A 21,506-nucleotide genomic window follows, 5' to 3' on the forward strand; every position below is an offset into this window, starting at 1 on the left:
CCCATGGGCGACTTTACGAGACGTCAGGTTCAGGTTGAATTGAAGGGGCATCTAATTCATGGCAACAGTAAGCCGATGGAATACATCAGATTCGTGCCAACGATACGAGGTACACGCCAGCGCCGCATGCTCTCAAAAATACGCATTGCTCCCTGAGTACTCTGCCCTGGTGCCTGGGAAGGCGCCTACAGGTGCAGTCCCACTGCCCTCCTCGTCGCTACCACTATCTTCCTCGCTGCCCTTAAACACGGCATCACTGGGATCAGGAGGTGCTCTCATCCGAGCAATGACATCTACGTCCAGCATCGGGACTGTGAACGGCTTCTGCGTATGGTATTCGCGCCCAGAAGGCATGCTCGCCAGCAAAGGCTCCGACGAAGGGATGAGTTGCACGTTCATCTGTACTCGAATTAGCATGGGCTGATACCCATATGGCGAAACCGCTTGCCTACCGTATCATTTGCCTTGACCCACTTCTTCTCCAGCATGTCCACGATCCTTCCCTCCTCGAACTTCCCGCCATCACTTCCCCAGTCTCCGCCCTTCTCGATCTTCCTATCCTCCCTCCTCTCCGCCCACTCCTTCTTGAGTTTAGAGAAGCCCCTTGATTTCTTCCCTTCATCTCCATTGGCCGCTAGGAATCCCATCTCCTTCCTCGCAGCCCTCAACCATGCAATCCCCTTCCCCGTCTCACCCCCAAGCTCAGCGTCAATGCCGAAGAACCGACAGGCCTTCCCCCGCGCGGTCCGCCTCAAATCATCGATATGCCTCACCAGCCCCTCATCAACCCTGCTCGCCCTTCCCAGCATCCCCTGCGCCTTCGCCGCATGCTCCGCCGCCGCAAGACACAGCCTCGCAAACAAGTGTGCCCGTACCTTCGGAATATCGGGATTCTTAAACATCCAGTCCTTGGAGTTCTCGTTGCGGTCTTCTGCCACAACGGCCGGATAGGGGTCGTCCTTGAGCACAGCAATGAGCGTCGCTTCCGCCATTGTGAGCGAGGCCAATGCGCTGAGCACCGGCGCGGATATGTCTACTGCGGCGGGTGGTGAGCTCCATTGGCTGGAGCGATGGACGAGGTACGTGTGGGTGGTGTTGGCGTCGAGGAGGTACCGCATTGCGGATGCGATAGCCGCTGCGCGCTGTTCAGGCGAGGGGAGAATCGCGTCGAAGAGGGTACGCAATTGGCTGCGGGCGAGTAGGGAGCACGTGTAGGCGAGTGTCGATAATACGAAGAAGAGCTCGGCTTCGAGGCTCTTGAGCTTGATCCGGGGGGGTTCTCGACTCGGGAGTGTTGCCGTGAGCGTCGCGCGCCATTGAACCTCTAGCTCTTTCACCAGCACGACGTCGACTTCCTCGTCGTTTATGGGAGCACCGGTTAGTCCGGCATCGAGCGCGAAGATGTAGGGGATGTATTCGTTCAGGGCTGCAAGGACATTTGAGAGATTTGAGGCTTGCGATTGCGGTGGGAGGCGCTTATGCTTCTTGAGCGCATCGCGAACAACACCGCGGCAGATGGTCGCTGTGAGTGGAAGCGAGGGATGCGTACCGCTGTTGAAGTAATCTGGAAAGGAGAGGTAGGATGTTGTGGGCAATACGAAAGGAAATGGCATGGTTGCTTAAGCTTGGTGTTGATGTCGCTAGCGCCAAGGCTGCTTTGTGGACAGAGCTTCAAGTTACATTCCAGCAACCGTCCTCGCTTGGCCTTTAACTCTGGATGTCTATATAAATTTTCAAATCGCCTCTGCCTTCCACGTACGGCCATAGATCAAAGCACACAACTACTTCAGAACGGAGTAAAGCACAAAATGCCATTGCGGGAATACACTGGCGATTCCGACGGCGACGGCGCCCGAGGAGTGAGTGCAATTTCTGTATCCAGGGAACTAGATGCAATCTTGTAGTGCCAGCAATAGGTTGTCGATGTATGAGAGGGTGTGAGAATGTGATCGAAAAAATTGTATGTATGCTTAGTTTTGCACAATGTGGGAGTCAGTGTAGATTCTTGGGCGATCCTTTCTAATTAGCAAGGTTGCGAACCATTTCCTTGTATATCAAGACTTTTGAGTATACAATGTCAGTGTGAGAGGTAGTGATATTGTTACAAAGTTCATTCCCTGCCGCTGTGCCTGACTGGGTGCTTTCGTTCCATGCATATCAAATGCTCTCAAACTTCTTTCGATCACGAGAATGCTTTGGCAAAGTTGACATCGAGCAATTACTTTTGGCTAGTAAAAAGCATTCGACAGGCTTTGATCTACGACATTTTAGCACTCAGTGTGCAGTTTTCCTCCGGTTACAAGGGTTTCTGCGGACACATATATATCGTCAAGTCTATTAGCTACAATACCACCAACTCCTCTTCATGTCCAAAATGCGTAACGCTCGCGCATCGGTATTCATTCTAAAGTGAAGTCTTTCTCCATACATGCGTCTAATCCGTTTGTAGCTTCACCGTGCATGAGGCCATACACGAAGCAGTCACCTATGAGCTTGTAGTTTTTATTCTCCAACGGGCGAAGGACGAGTGGAATTCGAGAACCAAAGATGAGGCATATCTGGTCTCCAGAACGGGCTCCACCACTCAATTCACAGATGTCGTTGTGGCTCCTTCTTACCTCCGTATACCTCGGAGCCAGGCCTATCAGTCCGTGTTCGGAGATGAAGAGGAACCTCCCGTCTTTCAGTGTTTGTTCTTCGCCAAATCCAAAGCGACTTGGGTCAAACGGGATGCCGCGTCGCCTGAGCAGCTGCAAATTCATGTTTTCATGCGGGCTGCACCCTTGCCGCTTACACTCCGCAACGTGATGCCAGAACTTTCGAGTTTGCGGCGGTTTGCGCGTGAAAGACTCGCTGAGCGGTGAAAAGAGGACAGAAGTCAAGATGTCTGTGTAGTACTCTCCAGTTATAGGGTACGGATCGGGATATGGCAATGCCAACTCGGCATTGGCTGTCTCTTGAACCATCCTAATAGTCATGAGCGGGACGCTCCTGGCTGTAAGGAAAGGCCTGGCTTCGGGATTGCTTTTTAGATCGTCGAGATTCGAAAGACTTACCACAGGTGGATAAGCGCCTAGAGCAAAGTTGGTTGCGTCAAAGCCTCCTGCATACAGGCCAGATCTGACGCTTCCCAAAACTTTGGCCACATATGCCTCACTCCAGTCCGGAGCCCATGATGGCAAATCGTTCGCTATGTTCGCTGCTTGAACGTTGTAGAGAAGATCCAGCCTTGGTGTAGCCTATTCTCCTATGAAGTCAATAGCGGCACGGGTATACAGATCTCTCACTGGTGAGCTATAGTCGGGCTCTATTCTCGAGCCTCAGAACTCATCATAGATGCCAAGTTCGTAGTAGATGATGTCCAGTGGATTTGCGGCCTGACAACCGCGATGATCTCTAAGTAGCCTGGCCATGGTTCGCAAGAATAGTGGATCGAAATCGATTGTGATTGCACGACGCAGACCGGCGACTTCCGCAATTGTGCTCAGCGCCAACCTCCACGCGCAAACCCGTGTGACAATAAAGCAGTGCCGACGTCAGCTGATAGAATATCTTCGAAAGCTGCTTGTCGGATATCGCTTATCCAGGACCGCCACAAACTGAGTCGTACCGAGAAAGATGATCTCCTGGGTAATACTCCAGGTAGACCGACACAGTGCAGTTGTCCTTCCGCGGTATGTATTCGAAGTCAAGATATCCCACGAGGTTCGGATGCTGCAACTTGCTAAGGACCTCGTAGGCGGACCTGAGACATCTGATCCTAGTTGTCGTAGTTTGGTCCGCTGTATCGAATGTATAGCTTTTTCGCATCAAATACTGCTCCTGTCTCCCGTCTCCCGAAGAGCCATTTGAGTGGATTGCGGAGGTCTTTGTAATAAGCCCGACATTCATAATCTCATCGGAGGGAAGGAAGTCCGCCAGTTTGCCAACGCAGACACAAGTAGCCTTAGGCTTGAAATTCCCATGCATATCGAGCTGTTCCGTTTACTGCGGAACCGTCGTAAGGAAATCCTGGAGACTCTGGGATTTCCACATACAAAGCAACAGATTCGGTAGCGGAGCGTTAAAGGCAACAAGGTGATATGGTATCAATGATGGTAGGCTCTAGAAGATACAGCGGCTAAGGGAAGCTGGTACTTATGAACACCTTAAGCAGTGAGAGAGGAGCCGCATTGCACTCCTGGACAGCTTTGTCTGGTGTGCTGTGATCTTGCTGCTTATGGTAAACCCCCAAAGGACGGAGGAGTCCAGAGATATTAGGTAAGCAGGCCACAGCTCCCGTCCCCTTGGGTTTTCTTCCACTCTTTACATCCAACATCACCCTCGACATCTGGGCATCAACGCCGGTACAGTCGCCTATCCACCTTATTCCACTGGTCCAGCCTCGACGAGAGGCTTCCTAACGTGCAGCCATGTCCGTCTCCACGTTCTACATCCAATTCACGCCCTACCGACTCTCCGTGGTCTTCTTCTGCCCCCAGCAACCGTCAGTTCCGGTCAATCCACCATAAATTTCCATCCTCACACGCGCCTGGACCACTTGCGACCGAAGGCAATGTGTCAGGCGTCTCCCCAACGGCGTCGCCGTTAGAGCAATCCCTACCTCTTGCTGGCCATGATCATGTCCTTTCCGAACAGTACATCAGTTACGAAACGGTATATAAACCTTGGGACCAAGGGTGGGCCGAAGAATCCGTGGCCGGGCCGAGCGTCGATTGGGGTGCGTGGACCGGACCCGACTCTTTTGATCCGCTCTTGGTTGGCGAAGGCCAAGTTGTGGATTCGTCCAGTATTTCTGGAGAAGGGGCTTTAGGGAACGTGCTTTGGGAGTCATCCTTACAATCTGCATCGAACGATTTCTCCAAAGATCACCTACCCATTACGCTAGACAAATGGTGTTTCTCTACTAGTAAGTAATAAATGCCCAACATCTTATGTTCCCTAAGCTCATTCTTACAGATGTCCCCCAAATACCACATCCGGACATTCACTCGCTCTCTGCCACCCCCCAAACCGGCTCTAATCAACCGGACACGAGTATTCACGCAGTTTTCCATTATAATCACCCCCCACTCTCTAGGGAACTCCCTGCCGTTTCTATCACTCAGCCAGTCTCGGCCCCATCTCCAGCATCATCGACTAGAACTCCTCAATCTCAAGAACCGAGAGGCATCAGCACTAACCCCAAGACCGTTGTCCTCAAACGCCAAAGAAACACCCTCGCTGCTCGCAAGTACCGCCAAAAGCGTCTTGACCGTATTACAGAACTCGAGCAAGCGCTACAGGACATGACGCGAGAAAGAGACGATTTGAAGTTGCAATTAGCGCGACAAGAGGCCGAAAACAAGGTGATACGGGAGGTAATGAGCGGGAGGAGGTAGGACGGTATTAGAGACCACGGATGTTTTGGTGGTGGCATAGTACTCTCTCTAAGTTTGTTGATTTTACGTGTCCTAGTTGTGAAGCGTACTTTGTGGTTTCCGAGTCGCTGTGTCCTGGCAGTATTCATGTATCTTAAAAATCCAAAGCTTGCGTTAGCGTCTCAGCTGTATTTTGTGCAAAAATGCTTTTCTCGTAAATCATAGTAATAAGGAGACAGCTCAGGCGATGTCAGCAGGTCCTTCGTAAAGGGGTCCCCATATAAATCCTGTTCTCAAGTATGAGAGTGGGAATGTCGGAGGCTAATTCTTCTCGTCATGGTCTCTGCAGCGGGCCCAAGGATGGATACGGAAGGCTGCTTGGGGATTGGACTTACTCATCGCACGAAGCAGAACAACAGATTCATGAGGTACATATATCGACTCCCACTCAGGAGCTTGGCGTTCTCACAAATGGACATTGATATCCACATCGATTCTTTCCGCTACTTTATAGCAATCTTCTGCTTACTGCTCGCTCAACCGGACGACAAGCCATTTAAACGCTAGCTTGCAAGACTCCATACGGATCATACCATCTCGGAGTATACAAATCACGACTTGTGAATAATTATGACTCATCCCGTATCATAGCTTTTGTCACGTTGTTCAAGCTCAACTTTCAAGCCGATTGCCCTGCCATATCCTTCGAAGCCGGGTTTGCCTAGTAGCTTTCGGTAAAGTCTGTGGTTAATAGCAGCAGGATCATTATGAGTCGAAATGAGTCATTCCTTGGCGGAGCGCGATACCCGAAAACCTCTCGAGATCCACCAACCGTCCTTGCTTGGCATTAACTTTGCATGTCGATATTGTATGACAGGACGCTGCTTCCTTTCATGTACGGCCGTAGAACAAAGAATACTGGGCATCCCGTGCCATTGCATAGGCTTTGAACCGATAGAGTAGTAGCTAGGTGTGTGACCACTAGCGAATAGCTACTGCTGTATGTTTTACATTCTTTTTGGCCGAGGTTGGGTGTTCTTTCACTCGACGAGTTTGAGTAAGGAAGCAGTAGAGACTGCTAGGGTGGAAGCTTGTGCATAAATTGGGACGTCGTTTTGAGGTCGTAGTTCGCCGAATCAAAGTACATTTCACGAGACATTCGTCATATCAACAGTGAAAGAGGGAATAAGAATCATTAAGAGTTCACGATACATCCCATTTATTACCACTTGGAGCTCTCCTTGCGAAGTACAGCTCGAATCCGTATGATGAAAACAAAACCCCGCATTCCAGACCAAGACAATATCTCGCTCCTGAATCTCTCAAGAGACCAACGGCCGCAGGCCCGGTACACACGGATAGGCTGCTGACCGAAATAGAGTCGCCACCGACTTTGTCAGAAGTTCCATGGTAAGATATGAGGCTTCGGTGTCTAATTTCGTAGATGTTTTGGGTCTCGGAAGGCTCTCTTGGCGAAGCCCAGTTACAGCTTGGCGAGCTGGGCTTCTTGAACAAGAAGAGCCGTCTTAACCTGGTAAGTTGTCCCTAATCTTTGGAGGTCTTGGGTAAGGCATCGATGTCAGGCAGCGCACATAGGGTCCCCCGGTAGTTTGTTGGGCTTTTCTTCGTGTATTCAGGGCTCGTTGGCCCGTCATGATTTTCAGGCGGCGCCGATGGAGTCCCCCAGTGCTTCGTGAGGTGCCTCTGCACGGTAATGTGGCTATGAGCGAATGGATCGAGTGGCAACCCTGAGTTCCGATGGCTTACTGGCGAGAAGGCAGGCTTATTCGGTGATCTCCGGGCTCCCTTTGGCGATCCCCATTGGGGAGTTTCCGACCACCACTCTGGCTTCTGCGGCTCTGGTTCTACTATCCGCAGTCTACTGGCGACTGGCTTCCACGGTTTAGTCTCAGCGAGTTTCCGTCCAGCGCTGCGGATCCCATCTACCAGGGATCGCTCATCATCATGCAGCTCCTCCATGGTGACGAGTTTTGGTCGAGTTCTGGTTGGCTTTTTAGGTGAAGGGGCCGGAGGGGACTGTCCCTTGGACACTGCTGCTTTTTCGCTGGCCGCCTCTTGGGCCTTGGCCGTGGATTCGGTCGTTGCTTTGGCGGCAGCTTCGGCGGCAGCTTCGGCGGCAGCTTTGACCTTCTTTGTAACTTTCTTTGCTTTCTTGACAACTCTGGAGGCCACGGGTTCGACCTTGAAGACGGCGGGTTTAGCTTTGGTGGCTGACTTCGCTCCCTTGCGTGATTTGGCAGCCGGCGTCGACGTGGTGATCTTTTTCTTCTTGGATTGGGCCCCGGACTGGGACCGAGTGACTGCCATAGTTGAGTTTTTCTGGTGGGCTGAGGAGTGCCTCGGTTATGTTCGTCGTGGTCGCAAAAGTGTTGTAGTCGAAGATGAAGACTGGAAGCCCGACGAAGCCGTTTGCAAGCGGAGACATGTTCATACACCATTGGTGATCCTACCTTGGCTAATATACTGTTGGTAATGGCCTGCGAAACAAAGGCGTTGGCATGGTAAAAGGAACTTGCTATGCTTGGCCTGCCGTTTGCGGCAGACTGTGTTGGATGCTAACGGAGAACAAAGCAGGAGATACCGAGAATAGCAGCGCGCAGTCAGACCTCAGATTCGGAATTTGACCTCGAGAGTCCGCTTGTAGCTGTAACGGGACTGATGCTCGACTTGTGCTCGCCGAAGTGTGAGAAACGGACAGTTGCCGTGTGAGCAAACAAAGGTTTCTAGAGAGAATGATTGCGCTATAGGCATGAAACAATTGACTTGAACCGAGTAACGCGCAGCAAAGCTCAGCACACGGTTGGCGGATTAGAGGAGTCCAAACACTGTTTTAACTATCAAGCTGCAGCTTCTACTACTGTCTTTAATCACATTGTCCTTAGAGAAGTACGGGCTGATAAGGCCTCGCTGAAGAGAGCTGCATTGCTCGCTTGATGCTTTCGCATATGGGGCGCGAACCGGCCTACATCGTCCGACTCATCATCGATTCTACATCTACCTAGGTCGGTATTTCCTGAGCGTCTTGAACCTCACAGTCATTCGAGGAAGCGTGGGAAGCAGGGAGCAGCCAAGTGCATGCATCGGCCGCTCGCGTGCCAGGCCCGATACGGACAAGCTAGCCCCCTAAATTGCCTAGCGACCGCCTCCGATCTCAGGAACGCGGATGCGCCTATCATCGACGGCCAGATATGGTTGACATCACTGAAAGGTTGGTGCACAAGTCCTCGCCTTGCTCAAAGCCGCGCATTGGCCTGCGCTGGCTTAATGGCTGGGAACTCAAGTCAATGACGGGGTGGCTCCGGGGAGGTCGATTTCCGCTTTGCTCCCATTGAGGAAACCTGATATTACGTCAAAGTAGCGACTGTTTAAGTCTCCGTGTCGCAAGCAATCAAGTGCATCAAGTGAATGCTCAAAGTCTTCTGCAAAACCCATTACCTTCTTGTGCCATCATTGGTCAAGCGCATCCCACCTAAACGCCAATTTCTCAATCCGAGCCTCGCCCGCCCCATCACAGCTACTACAGCGCTCAAAATGCCTCCCAAGGGAAAATACACCAAGCCCAAGCTCCGTGAAGAAGTCAAAGAAGAGATCCACGCATCCTCCAAAGGCGGCGCACCCGGCCAATGGTCGGCGCGCAAAGCACAAATGATGGCCTCCGAATACAAGAAGCGCGGCGGCGGGTACACGACCGACAAGAAGGACCAAGACGAATCCCAGAAGCACCTATCCAAGTGGACGGAGGAAGAATGGCAGACCAAGGAAGGGTCCGCGCACGCCAAACAGGAAGATGGGACGCGGAAACGGTATCTGCCGAAGAAGGCGTGGGAGGAGATGAGCGAGGGGGAAAAGAAGGAGACGGATGAGAAGAAAGTCGAGGGGAGTAAGGAGGGGAGGCAGCATGTGGGGAATACGGAGAGGGCGAGACGGTCGAGGAGGAAGGCGAATGATGAGGAGGATGAGCGGGTTGGGGAGAGGAAGGGGAAGGAGAAGAAGGGGCGTTCCACGGGGAAGAAAGGCAAGCAGCAAGGCGACGACGAAAGTCAAGGGGAGGAAGTAGCTGAGGGCGAGGAACACTCGGACGGCTCTGAGGCTGAGTATGCCGAGGACGGTGATGCTGCCGAGTCGGAGAAAGACGAGGGCAATGACGGAGAGGACGAAACCAAAGAAGAAGAAGAGACCGCGAAAGCAGGACAGAAGCGCGGCAGAGGCCGTCCGAGTAAGTCCTCGTCGAACAAGAAGCAGAAGGGCGACTCAGGCAAAGCAAAGCAAAACGGGAAAGCAGGAGCTAAGAAAAACTCCGAGCCGCCTGCGAAGCCAGGCTCGAAGGATCGCTTACCGAAGAAGGGCCAGAAGGTCCATTGGCATTCTCTACCGGGATACATAGAGGGTGAAGTAGTGGAGATCGCATTCGAGGACAAGGAGGTCGAAGGCAAGCGGATCAGGGGTAAGAAGGACGATCCGCGGATTGTAATGAAGAGCAGCTCGTCGGGGAAGATTGCTTCGCATAAGCCTGAGGCTGTTTTCTTCGATTAGAAAACTCGTGGTAGAGTGTATCCCATTGAACACAACCTGTTTGCCGTTGTTTAGCACATCATAATAATACCTGCGTCAGTAGGAGACTAATTGCTTTGTACGGTTCGAGTACCAAAGTAGCGTATGGTAATGCGTAAGAAATGCAGATGTCGATCTTTCTATTGTGATGACCTTGAGCTGTAGCCTCCGCGGCATACGAGGAGCAGCTTCCCTTCTAAACATACCCTCGCAGCGGCCCAAGCTCTGCCGTCTCAGCTACGCCTGCGGCAGCGGACGGTCGTATGAGCCATCTTTGCAGTGTATAACCTGAAACCGGGTTTCATTAAACCACCACTGCACGCTTTCCCCAGGAAACTCGTCGAAAGCGAAATTCTAGGCTTCAGCCTTGGGCCCGGAACGCCCGGCCACTAGCCGTTTTCCTCTCCTTCTGCTCTTGCTCCTCTGGTCTGGCACGGCGTAGTACTATACGAAGTCAGCGGTCGCGTAGTGCTATAGGTATAGAGAGGAGCCGTACCTTGGAGGAAGTCGGCTGTTCTGCTCCTCATCCTCGAATGAATGTAGGCTTTAGACGCTTTTATGTGATAGTGAAAATAATCACGGAAAGTTTGGATGTGTGAGATGACCTCCTCCCGTCTCTGCTGCGTCAAGTGCCTCGGGAACAACACTGCAACCATTAGCATAGCCCACTGCTAAGCCGTCTGACAAGCCTACCGAATGTTATGTATCCCACCTCGCCACTTCCACTTGCCGGCAGGCCCGGCACATTTTGCAGTTCCAGAGGGGGATCATTCCGGAATAGCACTTGGGGAGCGTTCTGTATCGCCCGTCTCCTCGCATCCACAAACTCTTGAAGAAATACCTTCCCGAATATACGGTCCGTCTCTTCTCTGAATATTGTGCTAAATATGACGGTCACCCTGTCGTGACTGGCCTTTATGTAGATCGCCTCCTCCTCTCTGTAATGAATTGCCCGCACCTCGCCGCCCTCCCGCACGCCCTGGGGAGCCTGCTCCGAGGAGTACTTGCTCGCTTCCTCGGAGAGCGCCTTGAACTCATCGAACGCCTGCTCGAAGGGCGCGGCCATGGCGTTTCGTTTCAGCAAGCTTATCCGCCTGATCAGATCATCTCGTGCGTCCTGTTCCGCCGGCAGGTCTTCTAGGTCCACAACAATGGAGAAGTCGTATCCGGACTCAGGGGCTACGATGTATGGACCGTATTCGCGCTCGAGCACGGACTGGGCGCCGTATTGCACGAGCTCGGCGAAGCATTTTATTGCGAGGGATATTTGGATCCGGGTCTTGGACTCGGGCGTCGATATGTGGAAGGTCACGCCGTCGAAGTCGGACACGACTTGATCGATTGACGCCGGTGCTGCGCTGTTGTCCCCGTTAGCCTGTGGACAACTCCAGCGCATCTGTGCTGGCTGTACCCTGAGAATCTGTCTTTGAGGAGAGACTCGATGAGGACGTTCTGGTAGTCTAGGAGGAGCATGATGGGTAGTGAGGTAGGATTGTGTAGCTTCGTAGGATTAAGCAGCTTGGTGGGGGATGTGGGGGGCTTTTGCGTGGCCGTCTGCCAAGGTGCATGTGTGTGCCTGGGATGCTCGACCGTGGCAGCCAGCGCTCAGCCCTACGGCTTAGGTGTGGGGCACGCTTGGCCATACCAGAAAAAAAGTTCAGAGAGCTTCAACTTCGCGACAGCACTGTGAAAACATGGTCAAATCCTATGTGTACGTACAAATAACCGTTTCTCGAGTTAGGAGCTTGCAACTGACTTTGACAGCAAGTATGAGCAGTCGCAGACCTTCGGCGCAATAACATCTGCTTCCTCGAATGTAGTCTGGACAGCGGACGGCGCCTCTTCATCCACGGGTGCAGGCCGCGCGTATGTTGGCGCCGTCGAAGAGGTCTTGTGCTGGAATGTGAAGAAGGGCGAGCTTCTGAGCAGGTGGCGCGACAGCAACTGCAGTGCGGAAGTAACCGCCATCGCTCGAAGCCAGGCAGATCCTGATATATTCGCTGTTGGGTAGGGTCAGAAGCATCGGAGCATACGGCAGGTGGACATGAGCTGACGAGGCATTTCTATGCAGCTATGCAGACGGGAGCATAAGAGTGTGGGACTCGCGAATCGCGACGGTCATAATCAGCTTCAACGGCCATAAATCTGCTGTCACCACTTTGGCCTTTGACAAATCTGGAGTCCGCTTAGCAAGTGGCGCAAAAGATACCGATATCGTCATCTGGGACCTGATAGCTGAGGTTGGCCTTTTCAAGCTCCGGGGTCATAAGGACCAGATCACGGCACTACATTTTCTCCACCCCACGGCAGACGCGGAAAACGAAGAGGAAGGCGTAGACGGTGTCGCCGACGATGAAAGTGGAGCTGTCTTTCTGCTGTCTACCGGCAAAGATGCGCTGATTAAAATCTGGGATGTGTCTTCTCAGCACTGCATCGAGACGCACGTCGCGCAAACAAATGGCGAATGTTGGGCAATGGGAGTCTCTCCAGATGGCAGCGGATGTATAACGGCCGGCAACGATGGCGAGCTCAAAGTCTGGGCACTAGACACCGCAGGACTCCGGAGGGCCGCAGACCGGATTGCTGCAAGCGGCGAGCAACGCTACCTGCACGACCGAGGCGTCCTATATAGGCAGGGAAAAGATCGAGCTGTAGGCGTCGCCTTCCATCCCCGAGCCGACTATGTTGCTGTACATGGATCAGAAAAGGCGGTGGAAATATTGAGGATACGGACAGAAAGCGAGGTACAGAAGAGCTTACTGCGAAAACGTAAGAGGAGACGGGAAAAGGCTGCCGCGGCAGGAAACCAGAATGGCGACCTCGAGATGGCTGATGGGGAAGAGAAGTCAGAAGGCGCCTCCAAAGCGGAGATTGGCGATGTCTTCGTGCCTTATGTGATTGTTCGAACGGGAGGCAAAGTCCGCTCGATAGACTGGATGGGCAGTAGAACCGGTAAAGCCTTACAGCTTCTGACGGCGACAAGTAACAACCTCCTTGATGTCTACAACATTCCGACCAAAGAACGAATAAAGAAAGCGAAAACCGATGAGGCGCCCGAATATGCGCGCACTTTCTCCGTCGACTTGCCCGGCCACAGGACAGACATCCGAGCCATTGCTTTAAGCTCAGACGACCGGATGGTGGCGACCGCTTCGAGTGGTGCGCTGAAGATTTGGAACGTGCGAACTCAGAGCTGTCTTCGGACGCTAGAGTGCGGCTATGCTCTGTGTTGCTCATTCCTGCCAGGCGACAAGATCGTAGTAGTTGGTACGAAGAGCGGAGAACTCGAACTATTCGACATTGCATCGTCCGCTCTGATCGATCGGGTACAGGCGCACGAGGGAGCAATTTGGACGCTCCAAGTCCATCCAGAAGGGCAGTCTGTCGTAACAGGAAGCGCCGACAAGTCGGCCAAATTCTGGAAATTCGACATAGTCCAGGAAGAAATACCGGGCACTAAACGAACCACCCCTCGCCTCAAGCTCATCCATACTCGTACCCTAAAAGTTAATGACGACATCCTATCTCTCTGCTTTACTCCTGACTCCCGCCTCCTCGCCGTCTCCACGCTCGACAATACCGTCAAGGTCTTCTTCACTGACAGCCTAAAACTCAATCTCAACCTCTACGGCCACAAACTCCCCGTGCTCAACATGTCCATCTCCTCCGACAGCAAACTGATCGCAACCTGCAGCGCCGACAAAAACATCCGCCTCTGGGGTCTCGACTTCGGCGACTGCCACCGCGCCCTCTTCGCACATCAAGACAGCATCATGCAAGTCTCCTTCATCCCGCACCCGATCTCCAAAGAAGACGCCCACCTCTTCTTCTCCGCCTCTAAAGACCGCCTCCTCAAGTCCTGGGACGGCGACAAATTCGAACAAATCCAAAAGCTCCCCGGCCACCACGGCGAAATCTGGGCCCTCGCCGTGTCCCGCACAGGCGACTTCCTCGTCTCAGCCTCTCACGACAAAAGCATCCGCATCTGGGGGCAGACAGACGAGCCCATCTTCCTCGAAGAAGAACGCGAGCGCGAGCTCGAGGAACTGTATGAGTCGACCTTGACTACCTCCCTCGAAGCGGACGACCAACCCATCGACGCCGAAGACGGCACCCGAGCTGAAGTAACCTCCGCCTCGCACCAAACCCTCGCAACCCTCACAGCCGGCGAGCGCCTTGCCGACGCCCTAGCCCTCGGCCTCACAGATCTGGAAAGTGTGCGCGCGTGGCGCGTCCAGAAAGCCAGTAATCCGAAACTCGCGCCCCCGGCACGGGACCCGCAGTTCCTGGCCCTCAACAACGTCGCCGCCGAGCGGTACGTCCTGGACGTGCTAGCCCGCATCCCGGCGGCCGCGCTGCACGACGCGCTGCTCGTGCTGCCCTTCTCGGCGCTGCCGGCGCTGTTCGAGTTTGTTGAGGTCTGGGTCGCTAGGGGCTGGAACACGCCGCTGGTTTGTCGAGTTCTGTTTTTCGTGCTCAAGGTGCATCAGCGGCAGATTGTTGCAAGCAGGGAGTTGAAGGGGAAGGTGGAGGGGCTGAGGGGCGTGGTGAGGAGGAGGTTGGGAGCGGAGAAGGAGGTGCTGGGGTTTAATCTTGCGGCTGTTGGGTTTGTGGGGGAGAGGGTTAGGGAGGGGCAGGTTGTTAGGTTGGAGGATGTGGAGGTTGAGGAGGGGAAGGGAGGGAGGAAGAGGGCGTTTGTTGATGTGGCGTAAATCGTTAATATTAGATGGGTATGGATGGCAAAATAAATAGCTGTAAGAATGTCGACGTCACGTGATCAAATCATTGTATGGTTTTGATAAATACGATCGATTGATATCTCATGCTATACAGGCACATCCTATCGCCTGCGGACATAGCATAGGGTCAACGACATGATCCACCATTATACAGTCGTCATCACAGAGGCGTTCTTGTACCAGCTCAGCATCGGGTTCTCCCCATTTTTTGTCTGGGTGTCTTCCACATAAGCCCATCTCCTCAAAAAATCCTCATGCGTGAGCACCCTCGTTAACTTGCCGGTAATTGCCCGGTATATGTCTTCCATGACGCCGAAATCTGTCGGAAATAGTATGTCGAAGTAGCCCTGTTGGACCTGTTCTCGGTATTAGCGTTGTGTCCATACCGCCTGGGACGGGGAGGGGAAAGACGGGGGAGGTGTGAGAGCTTACCAAAGGTGTAGTAACGGGCACCGTCCGCCGCTGATACCGCGTCTGCACCACCGGCGCGTTAATGCCCCTAATCGTGTCCGGCAGGCTGTGGAAATCGCTCGTCACGAGCTTATGTGCGGGGAAATAATTATGTAGAATGTCGAAGAACTGCATCAGCCGCGTGGGTATGTACTCGGGTATGCTCAGGTTAGAAGCATAGGGCATGCGCGAGCGCAAGGCGCGCAAAAGTCGCGGTCCTCGCAAAGGATGGTTATAAGGGGCGGAGCAGGCAGCATCTCGCACTCGTAAGAAGCGCGCAGCGACGGGGTCGATGGTCTGTGAGTAGAACTCGTAGAAGTCGCCTTGTGCGTCAACGAGGACGCTGCCTTGGAGAGGCTGCTCTGTGACCGGGTCGTAGCGCAGCACGTCGTGGGCAAAGTTGTCGAAGACTTCCAGCGCCAGGAAGAAACAGGGTGAGGAGACATAGGTGTTCCAATCGAAGACGGAGCGGTTGATGATCTCCACCTTGTCTGTGTGGCCCCGCGCGCTGGCTGAGCGCTTGAGTTGCTGGGTCTGGAGAGTGGCGAGAGACGACGAGATCTCAATGACCTTGAATTGGGTTCGCGCGTACACATCGGGATCCATGTCTCGGATGCAGTCCAGTATATTGACCATCAGCGTCCCGTTGCCCGCGCCCATCTCGTAGATTATGAGATCGTGATAAGGGTATAGCGAGAGCTTGTAGTTGGTAATCAGATACCGCGCAATTGCTTCGCCATAGTAAGGTCTAAAAAGCTCCGTCGGCGTGTGCCATAACTGCCGAGCTTCGTTGTACTCCTTCTCGTCAAGGGCGTCTTCGAACGCAGAATACCGCTGGCCGAGGATCCTGTGGAATTCGGGCTCGTCTCGGATGTTGTTGAAATCGAATGGATCCCCGGGCGTGAAGATGACTACTTGTTTCGCAAAGTAGCCGTAATTAGGGTTGTAGAGGCTGTCTAAATTGACATATTAGCTTCGTTATACATCAGAGGTTTCTCTGTGCGGGGATGGCTTTTGACCTTCAATGAAATCCCGCATCAGCATCTTCACCCGTCTCGGCCTCTCCCTCCTTGTCCTGAGATCATTGGCGGTGACGAGCGGGTATCTTCTGAACTCTTCCGACTTGTCCTGCGGAAAGACATCTGTTCTTTGCTGCCATGAGCTCTCGCTGCGGCTAGCTTCATCGTAGCTTCTTGGGGAGCTCGACAACCTCCGGCGCTGCGACCAGCAGCCGCTTGTCATAGCGCGCGGCCTTGTCGAGCATGATGCGCATGCCCTATGGCTGAACAGCTGTCGGAAGAGCTTTGTGATTTGTGGTGAATCCATGGATGAGAAGCGGAGGTGAGCGCGGCGGGCCGGCGATCAACTGAAGCTCGCTTCGGAGCTTCGCAGCAGCGACATCGAACAACGTCAACCCCAGTAACGTACCTACGTGGACCTCTATAACAATTCTCAAGATGACTTTGCTGCTAATTGTTTCCGGTGGGAGGTAGCGATGGATAGTCATCCTCGTCTGCTGCTCGCCGGAGCTTTCATCGCGGGCATCTTACTGACACTGGGATACAAAGATGTGTATCCGGATTTGGAACGCCGGTTTCGAGAAGCACGTTCGAGGAGAGCTTCTCAGCATCATCGATCGGACTCGGTATCCTCCATAGCATCCAGGCAAAGGGTGTCCATGAAGGATAATACAAGCAGATCAACTGCAACAACAGCGCTGCAAGAACCCATTTTTCCAGAAGGCATTGAAGGCTGTATTGGGAATACCCCGCTGTTCAAGATCAAGTCTCTTTCGGATGCTACAGGATGTGAGATCCTTGCCAAAGCAGAGGTACCTTTAGCTCCGCAGACGAGTACTAAGATACAACTGGGCTTACGTCTGTGTCAGTTCCTCAATGGCGCTGGTAACAGCCCGAAAGACCGGGTTGCATTAAGCATTATCAACATGGTAGCAAGAATCATATGTATAAATGTAGTTCTCCAAATCTGACGCTCGTCTAGGCCGAAGACGATGGTCTCTTGACTCCTCATTCTGGCGACACCATCTACGAGGGTACCGTCGGTAGTACGGGCATCTCTCTTGCTGCGATATGCAGAGCACGAGGCTACTTGGCGCATATATGTATGCCGGACGACCAAGCAAAGGAGAAGTCTGATCTTCTCGAGAAACTTGGGGCAGAGGTCGAGCGCGTGCGGCCTGCGCCAATCGTCGACCAAAATCAGTTCGTCAACAGAGCCCGCAACAGGGCTGCGGAGCACACTGCAGATCCGAATCGTCCAGGCAAGTTCTCAGTCTTTACATCTTTTGCATACACCACTTCAGAAGCAGCTCATTCTTGAAAGCTAGGAGGCGGTTACGCATGACCGCAACCGCTCTGCTGTGTTTTGGACGGCATAAGATACGAAGTACCTGGCTCACGTTGGCTCATTAGGTCGGGGCATCTTCGCCGACCAATTCGAGACCCAAGCCAACTGGCAAGCGCACTTCAACGGCACCGGCCCCGAAATCTACCACCAAACCGGCGGTCGCCTCGACGCTTTCGTGACAGGCGCTGGAACCGGCGGTACCATTTCCGGCGTGGCTCGCTTTCTGAAGCCACGGTTGCCGAAGCTAAGAGTCGTGCTGTCGGATCCGCAGGGAAGCGGCTTGTTTAACAGAGTCAAGTACGGCGTGATGTTTGACCCAAAAGAGAAAGAGGGCACCAGGAGGCGGCAGCAGGTTGATACGGTCGTCGAGGGGATTGGAATCAACCGCGTCACGAGTAACTTTGAAGCTGGGCGGGAGCTCATCGATGATGCCGTGAGGGTCAGTGATGAGCAGGCCATGGCTATGGCGAGGTGGCTGGTGGAGAAAGATGGGATCTTTGTGGGGAGTAGCAGCGCGGTGAACTGTAAGTTCCGTTGCCCCACAAGTGGGCTCAGTAAAGACTTACCAGATCTGCAGGTGTTGCGGCAGTAAAGGTGGCTCTTCAAATGGGCCCTGGCCATCGGATAGTCACGATCCTTTGCGACAGTGGAATGAGGCATCTTAGCAAGTTTTGGGCGCAGGTCGGCCCTATCGGAGGGAAAGACGATGTCACCCTCGACGATGTCCTCAATGCCGCTACCAAGCAGAACGGGCTTGTCGAGAAGCCTGGCCAGGAGTGGGGCGTATAGACTCGATATCATAAGGCTCGCCAGAATCAACAACATGTGAGAGGTCCGTGCAGTAGTATCGAAGAGTATCTGGCGGAATCTGTCGCCCACAGCTCGGAGGGAGAGCGGGCCAAGGATGCCTAAAGGCATCCCGCTTGCAGACTGCCTTGAAATAAGTCCCATCCGCGACGACGGACTAAGGCAAACCTAAACATGAGGCTCAATAGAACAGTAATGACCTGGCTTCATCTAAACCTGACGCTCGTGTGTGCATCAGCCTTAAGAGATTTAAGGCTGACCTTAGCCGCGAAACAAGCCTTGTGGCGCCGGCTTGCCGTCTCGGTGCAGTGCAGATCTTTGAACATCAAGTCTTCTTTGGCCATCGACTGGGTCTGATCATTGCTTGCGCCATTTTCAGCCTCGGTGTTGCGCTGCAAACCGCCGCCACCGATATTCCCCTGTTCGTCGCCGGTCGTTTCTTCGCCGGTTACGGTGTCGGCATGGTCTCCGCTTCTAGTGTGTTCATCTCACCGTTATGTTGACTTGCGCTCTGCTAACGATTCTAGTCCCTCTTTACCAATCTGAGACTGCACCAGAGTGGGTTCAGGGTACCGTCGTTGGCGCTTACCAGCTTGCGATCACTATCGGACTCCTTCTCGCCGCTATTGTGGACAATGCAACCAAAGATCGTAACGATTCTGGCTCCTACCGTACTCCCATTGCAATTCAATTTGCATGGGCTATCATCCTCGTCGTCGGCATGATTGCTCTACCACAGGCTCCCCGCTTCAACATTAAGAAAGGTTGGCCAGAAAGGCCGCCAGGTCACTCTGACTACGACGGCTCGATGTGGACCACCTCGCCCTGATCGAGAAATTGGGCGAGGTCACTGCCAAGCATGAGTACGAGCTGTCGCTCGGCAAGACCACTTACCAGGGCTGCTGTAAGGGCAAGCTCGGAAAGTGTTTGGCTACTAGTTGCGGCCTGCAGGCTCTCAAGCAGCTCACCGGCGTCAGCTTTATCTTCTGCGGTACGCAGTTCTTCAAGAACTCTGGTATCGGAGATCCATTCATCGTCATCTTGATCACTTCTTGTGTGAACCTTGGTTCAACTTTCCCTGGTCTGTATCTGGTTGAGGCGTGGGGTCGTCGAAACCTACTCCTGTTCGGTGCTATCGGTATGGCGGTCTGCCAGTTCATCGTCGCCATTGTCGGTACCGTTGCAGGCACCGATGACTTGCCGGCTCAGCGTACCCTGATCGCCTTTGTCTGTATCTACTTGCCTGCTCCTGGGGCCCGGTTGCTTGGGTGAGTAACATCTTTAACCATTCGATACTGTAACGAGGTCTATACTGCACGAGTTATCAGGTCATTACCGGGTGAGATCTTCCCGCTCAAGGTACGCGCGAAGGCTCTGTCAATGACCACCGCGTGCAACTGGCTTCTCAACTGGGCTATTGCCTACGCTACTCCGTACCTCGTAAACCCCGGTGAAGGTAATGCCAATCTCGGAGCCAAGGTATTCTTCACCTGGGGCGGATGTTGCTTCATCTGCATCTTCTTCGTCTGGGCTTTTATCTATGAGACCGAGGGCCCCTCGCTCGAGCAGGCCGATGAGCTGTATGGAAAGTTCGACAAGGCTTGGAAGTCGAAGAAATTCATTCCGACCGTCTCCCTCCAGGATGTCGAGGATGTTGGAGAGACCCGCCACATGTCACTTGCCGATGTCGAGAGCGCTGCTCTGCGCAAGAAATCGGTTGCTCATGCTGAGGGTCAGCCTCCGGTACCGGCCACCGAGAAAGTAGAGAGACGTGCCTTTTAATGCTTTGCAGTACTCTGCTCAGTGCTTTTTATAAGTCAAGGAAAGCCTTTCACGATCATAGCTGAATTTAGCTGTAGATACTCTCCTCTTGGTACGATGAAAGTCCCGGCGGAACCAAGCAGCTGCCTCGACTTGTTCTCCAACGCTTTCTTCGCACCCCGGAACTTGTCTTGAGTGACTTAAACACGGAGAAAGGGGTCCGGGTGCTTGACGGAGTCTAAGCGCTGACCGTAAGGCACCGTGATCTCTAAAATTGACGGCGTTTCATTTCTCGCGGAGTGAACCATCACTCCACAATTAGACTGAACGCCCAACCTCGGCATCAATGGATGGAATGAAATAACTCTCAGAATCTAAGTCATTGGCTTCCCACCACAAGCCATTCGACAAACGGATAAGGCAGTGCCGAACGACTGCTCGATCTCACCAGTAGATGTAGTATGAGAACTATAGCTCAAGTTTTGATTTAGATTCTGCACCACGTATTGAGAGGCTACGAGAATTGAGAGTATAGGCTTCCAAGAACGGTTCTTGGATATCACTCAGGGAGCCTAGTTCTGATCTTTTGATCCCCGGCGTTTTGCCTTGGTATAACGCCTCCGTAACCTTTACCTAGGGTATTCACAAGAACCGACGGCCACGACTTCACGGATAGAACCGCTAGAAACGATCGATGAGACCGCTGCATCGCTCGCTATTGGAGGTCTCAGGCGTTCGACAGACGCAGGATACTGGTGTAGCCACAGAGTCGATATCCAAAGGCGCCCCACGGCTTTCCTAAAGTTGATAAAATCTTCACGCCACGTTCCCATGGCTTTCACACTTCGTAATCGTTTTACGAACAGCTTTTCACGTCCGAGTTGCGCAATACTAGCTCCATCGTACAACTACCTTGCACTAGAAATTTTCCCACAGCCGCTACAAATCGTCGCGACTCCGTTACAGGAGTATGAACGTTCCATCGCTATACGACAGAGCCGCTAACGATACTGGCGACGATCTTGTGGATGAACACCGTCAGAACCACCGCCGGCACCAGGACGTGGCTCTGAATGCTTCTACATTCCATTGCTGCCGAACCGAGGTGACATTGGGAACAGCAGCAGCAATGATTCTAAAGACCGCGAAGGGTCCGGAGCCCACAGCGTAATGGCGCAGTTCAACAACGACGGCGGCGACGACATTGGTGGTAACCGAATCGATGACGCCGACAACGGCAAAGGCACGCAGAGTACTCAAGGAGACGCCAGCACCACGGCGCAGGTTAAAGAAAAGTAAAATCTAGGGTGCCGCCTCGGCTTCTGGCACTCTTGTATCCAGCGTCGTTCTATGAACGATAACCCCTTCCCAATATGGCAGTATCTACAGTCCCCGTCGCACGTCTTTCGGTGTTCACATCCCATCCGCACCAGCGTTTGCGTATCCTCGC

At 53.2% G+C, this 21,506-nt stretch overlaps 7 protein-coding genes across 7 annotated transcripts; 3 read left to right on the plus strand and 4 right to left on the minus strand.

Moving 5' to 3' along the window:
- Window positions 1-132: 132 nt before the first annotated feature.
- Window positions 133-1,613, minus strand: W97_01205 (uncharacterized protein; the record flags this gene model as incomplete). Its single annotated transcript, XM_007779114.1, has 2 exons — window positions 133-399; window positions 453-1,613. The coding sequence occupies 2 exons, from the start codon at window positions 1,611-1,613 to the stop codon at window positions 133-135; spliced, it is 1,428 nt and encodes a 475-aa protein (XP_007777304.1).
- A 5,292-nt stretch (window positions 1,614-6,905) lies between these two features.
- W97_01206 (uncharacterized protein) lies at window positions 6,906-7,688 on the minus strand (the record flags this gene model as incomplete). Its single annotated transcript, XM_007779115.1, has 1 exon — window positions 6,906-7,688. One exon carries the CDS (start codon window positions 7,686-7,688, stop codon window positions 6,906-6,908), a length of 783 nt encoding a protein of 260 aa, XP_007777305.1.
- A 1,224-nt stretch (window positions 7,689-8,912) lies between these two features.
- Window positions 8,913-9,914, plus strand: W97_01207 (uncharacterized protein; the record flags this gene model as incomplete). The annotated part of the gene is made up of 1 exon (XM_007779116.1): window positions 8,913-9,914. One exon carries the CDS (start codon window positions 8,913-8,915, stop codon window positions 9,912-9,914), a length of 1,002 nt encoding a protein of 333 aa, XP_007777306.1.
- A 379-nt stretch (window positions 9,915-10,293) lies between these two features.
- Window positions 10,294-11,405, minus strand: W97_01208 (uncharacterized protein; the record flags this gene model as incomplete). Its single annotated transcript, XM_007779117.1, has 4 exons — window positions 10,294-10,376; window positions 10,429-10,578; window positions 10,626-11,290; window positions 11,344-11,405. The coding sequence occupies 4 exons, from the start codon at window positions 11,403-11,405 to the stop codon at window positions 10,294-10,296; spliced, it is 960 nt and encodes a 319-aa protein (XP_007777307.1).
- Window positions 11,406-11,626: 221 nt separating this feature from the next.
- Window positions 11,627-14,644, plus strand: W97_01209 (uncharacterized protein; the record flags this gene model as incomplete). The annotated part of the gene is made up of 3 exons (XM_007779118.1): window positions 11,627-11,643; window positions 11,697-11,939; window positions 12,004-14,644. The coding sequence occupies 3 exons, from the start codon at window positions 11,627-11,629 to the stop codon at window positions 14,642-14,644; spliced, it is 2,901 nt and encodes a 966-aa protein (XP_007777308.1).
- A 173-nt stretch (window positions 14,645-14,817) lies between these two features.
- On the minus strand, window positions 14,818-16,447 carry W97_01210 (uncharacterized protein; the record flags this gene model as incomplete). The annotated part of the gene is made up of 3 exons (XM_007779119.1): window positions 14,818-15,027; window positions 15,104-16,077; window positions 16,141-16,447. The coding sequence occupies 3 exons, from the start codon at window positions 16,445-16,447 to the stop codon at window positions 14,818-14,820; spliced, it is 1,491 nt and encodes a 496-aa protein (XP_007777309.1).
- A 169-nt stretch (window positions 16,448-16,616) lies between these two features.
- On the plus strand, window positions 16,617-20,077 carry W97_01211 (uncharacterized protein; the record flags this gene model as incomplete). Its single annotated transcript, XM_007779120.1, has 9 exons — window positions 16,617-16,952; window positions 17,010-17,069; window positions 17,123-17,396; window positions 17,554-18,012; window positions 18,066-18,264; window positions 18,573-18,772; window positions 18,823-19,105; window positions 19,273-19,563; window positions 19,624-20,077. The coding sequence occupies 9 exons, from the start codon at window positions 16,617-16,619 to the stop codon at window positions 20,075-20,077; spliced, it is 2,556 nt and encodes an 851-aa protein (XP_007777310.1).
- Window positions 20,078-21,506: the final 1,429 nt, after the last annotated feature.

Source organism: Coniosporium apollinis (assembly GCF_000281105.1).
Source record: "Coniosporium apollinis CBS 100218 chromosome Unknown supercont1.4, whole genome shotgun sequence".
Lineage (NCBI taxonomy): Eukaryota > Fungi > Ascomycota > Dothideomycetes > Coniosporium > Coniosporium apollinis.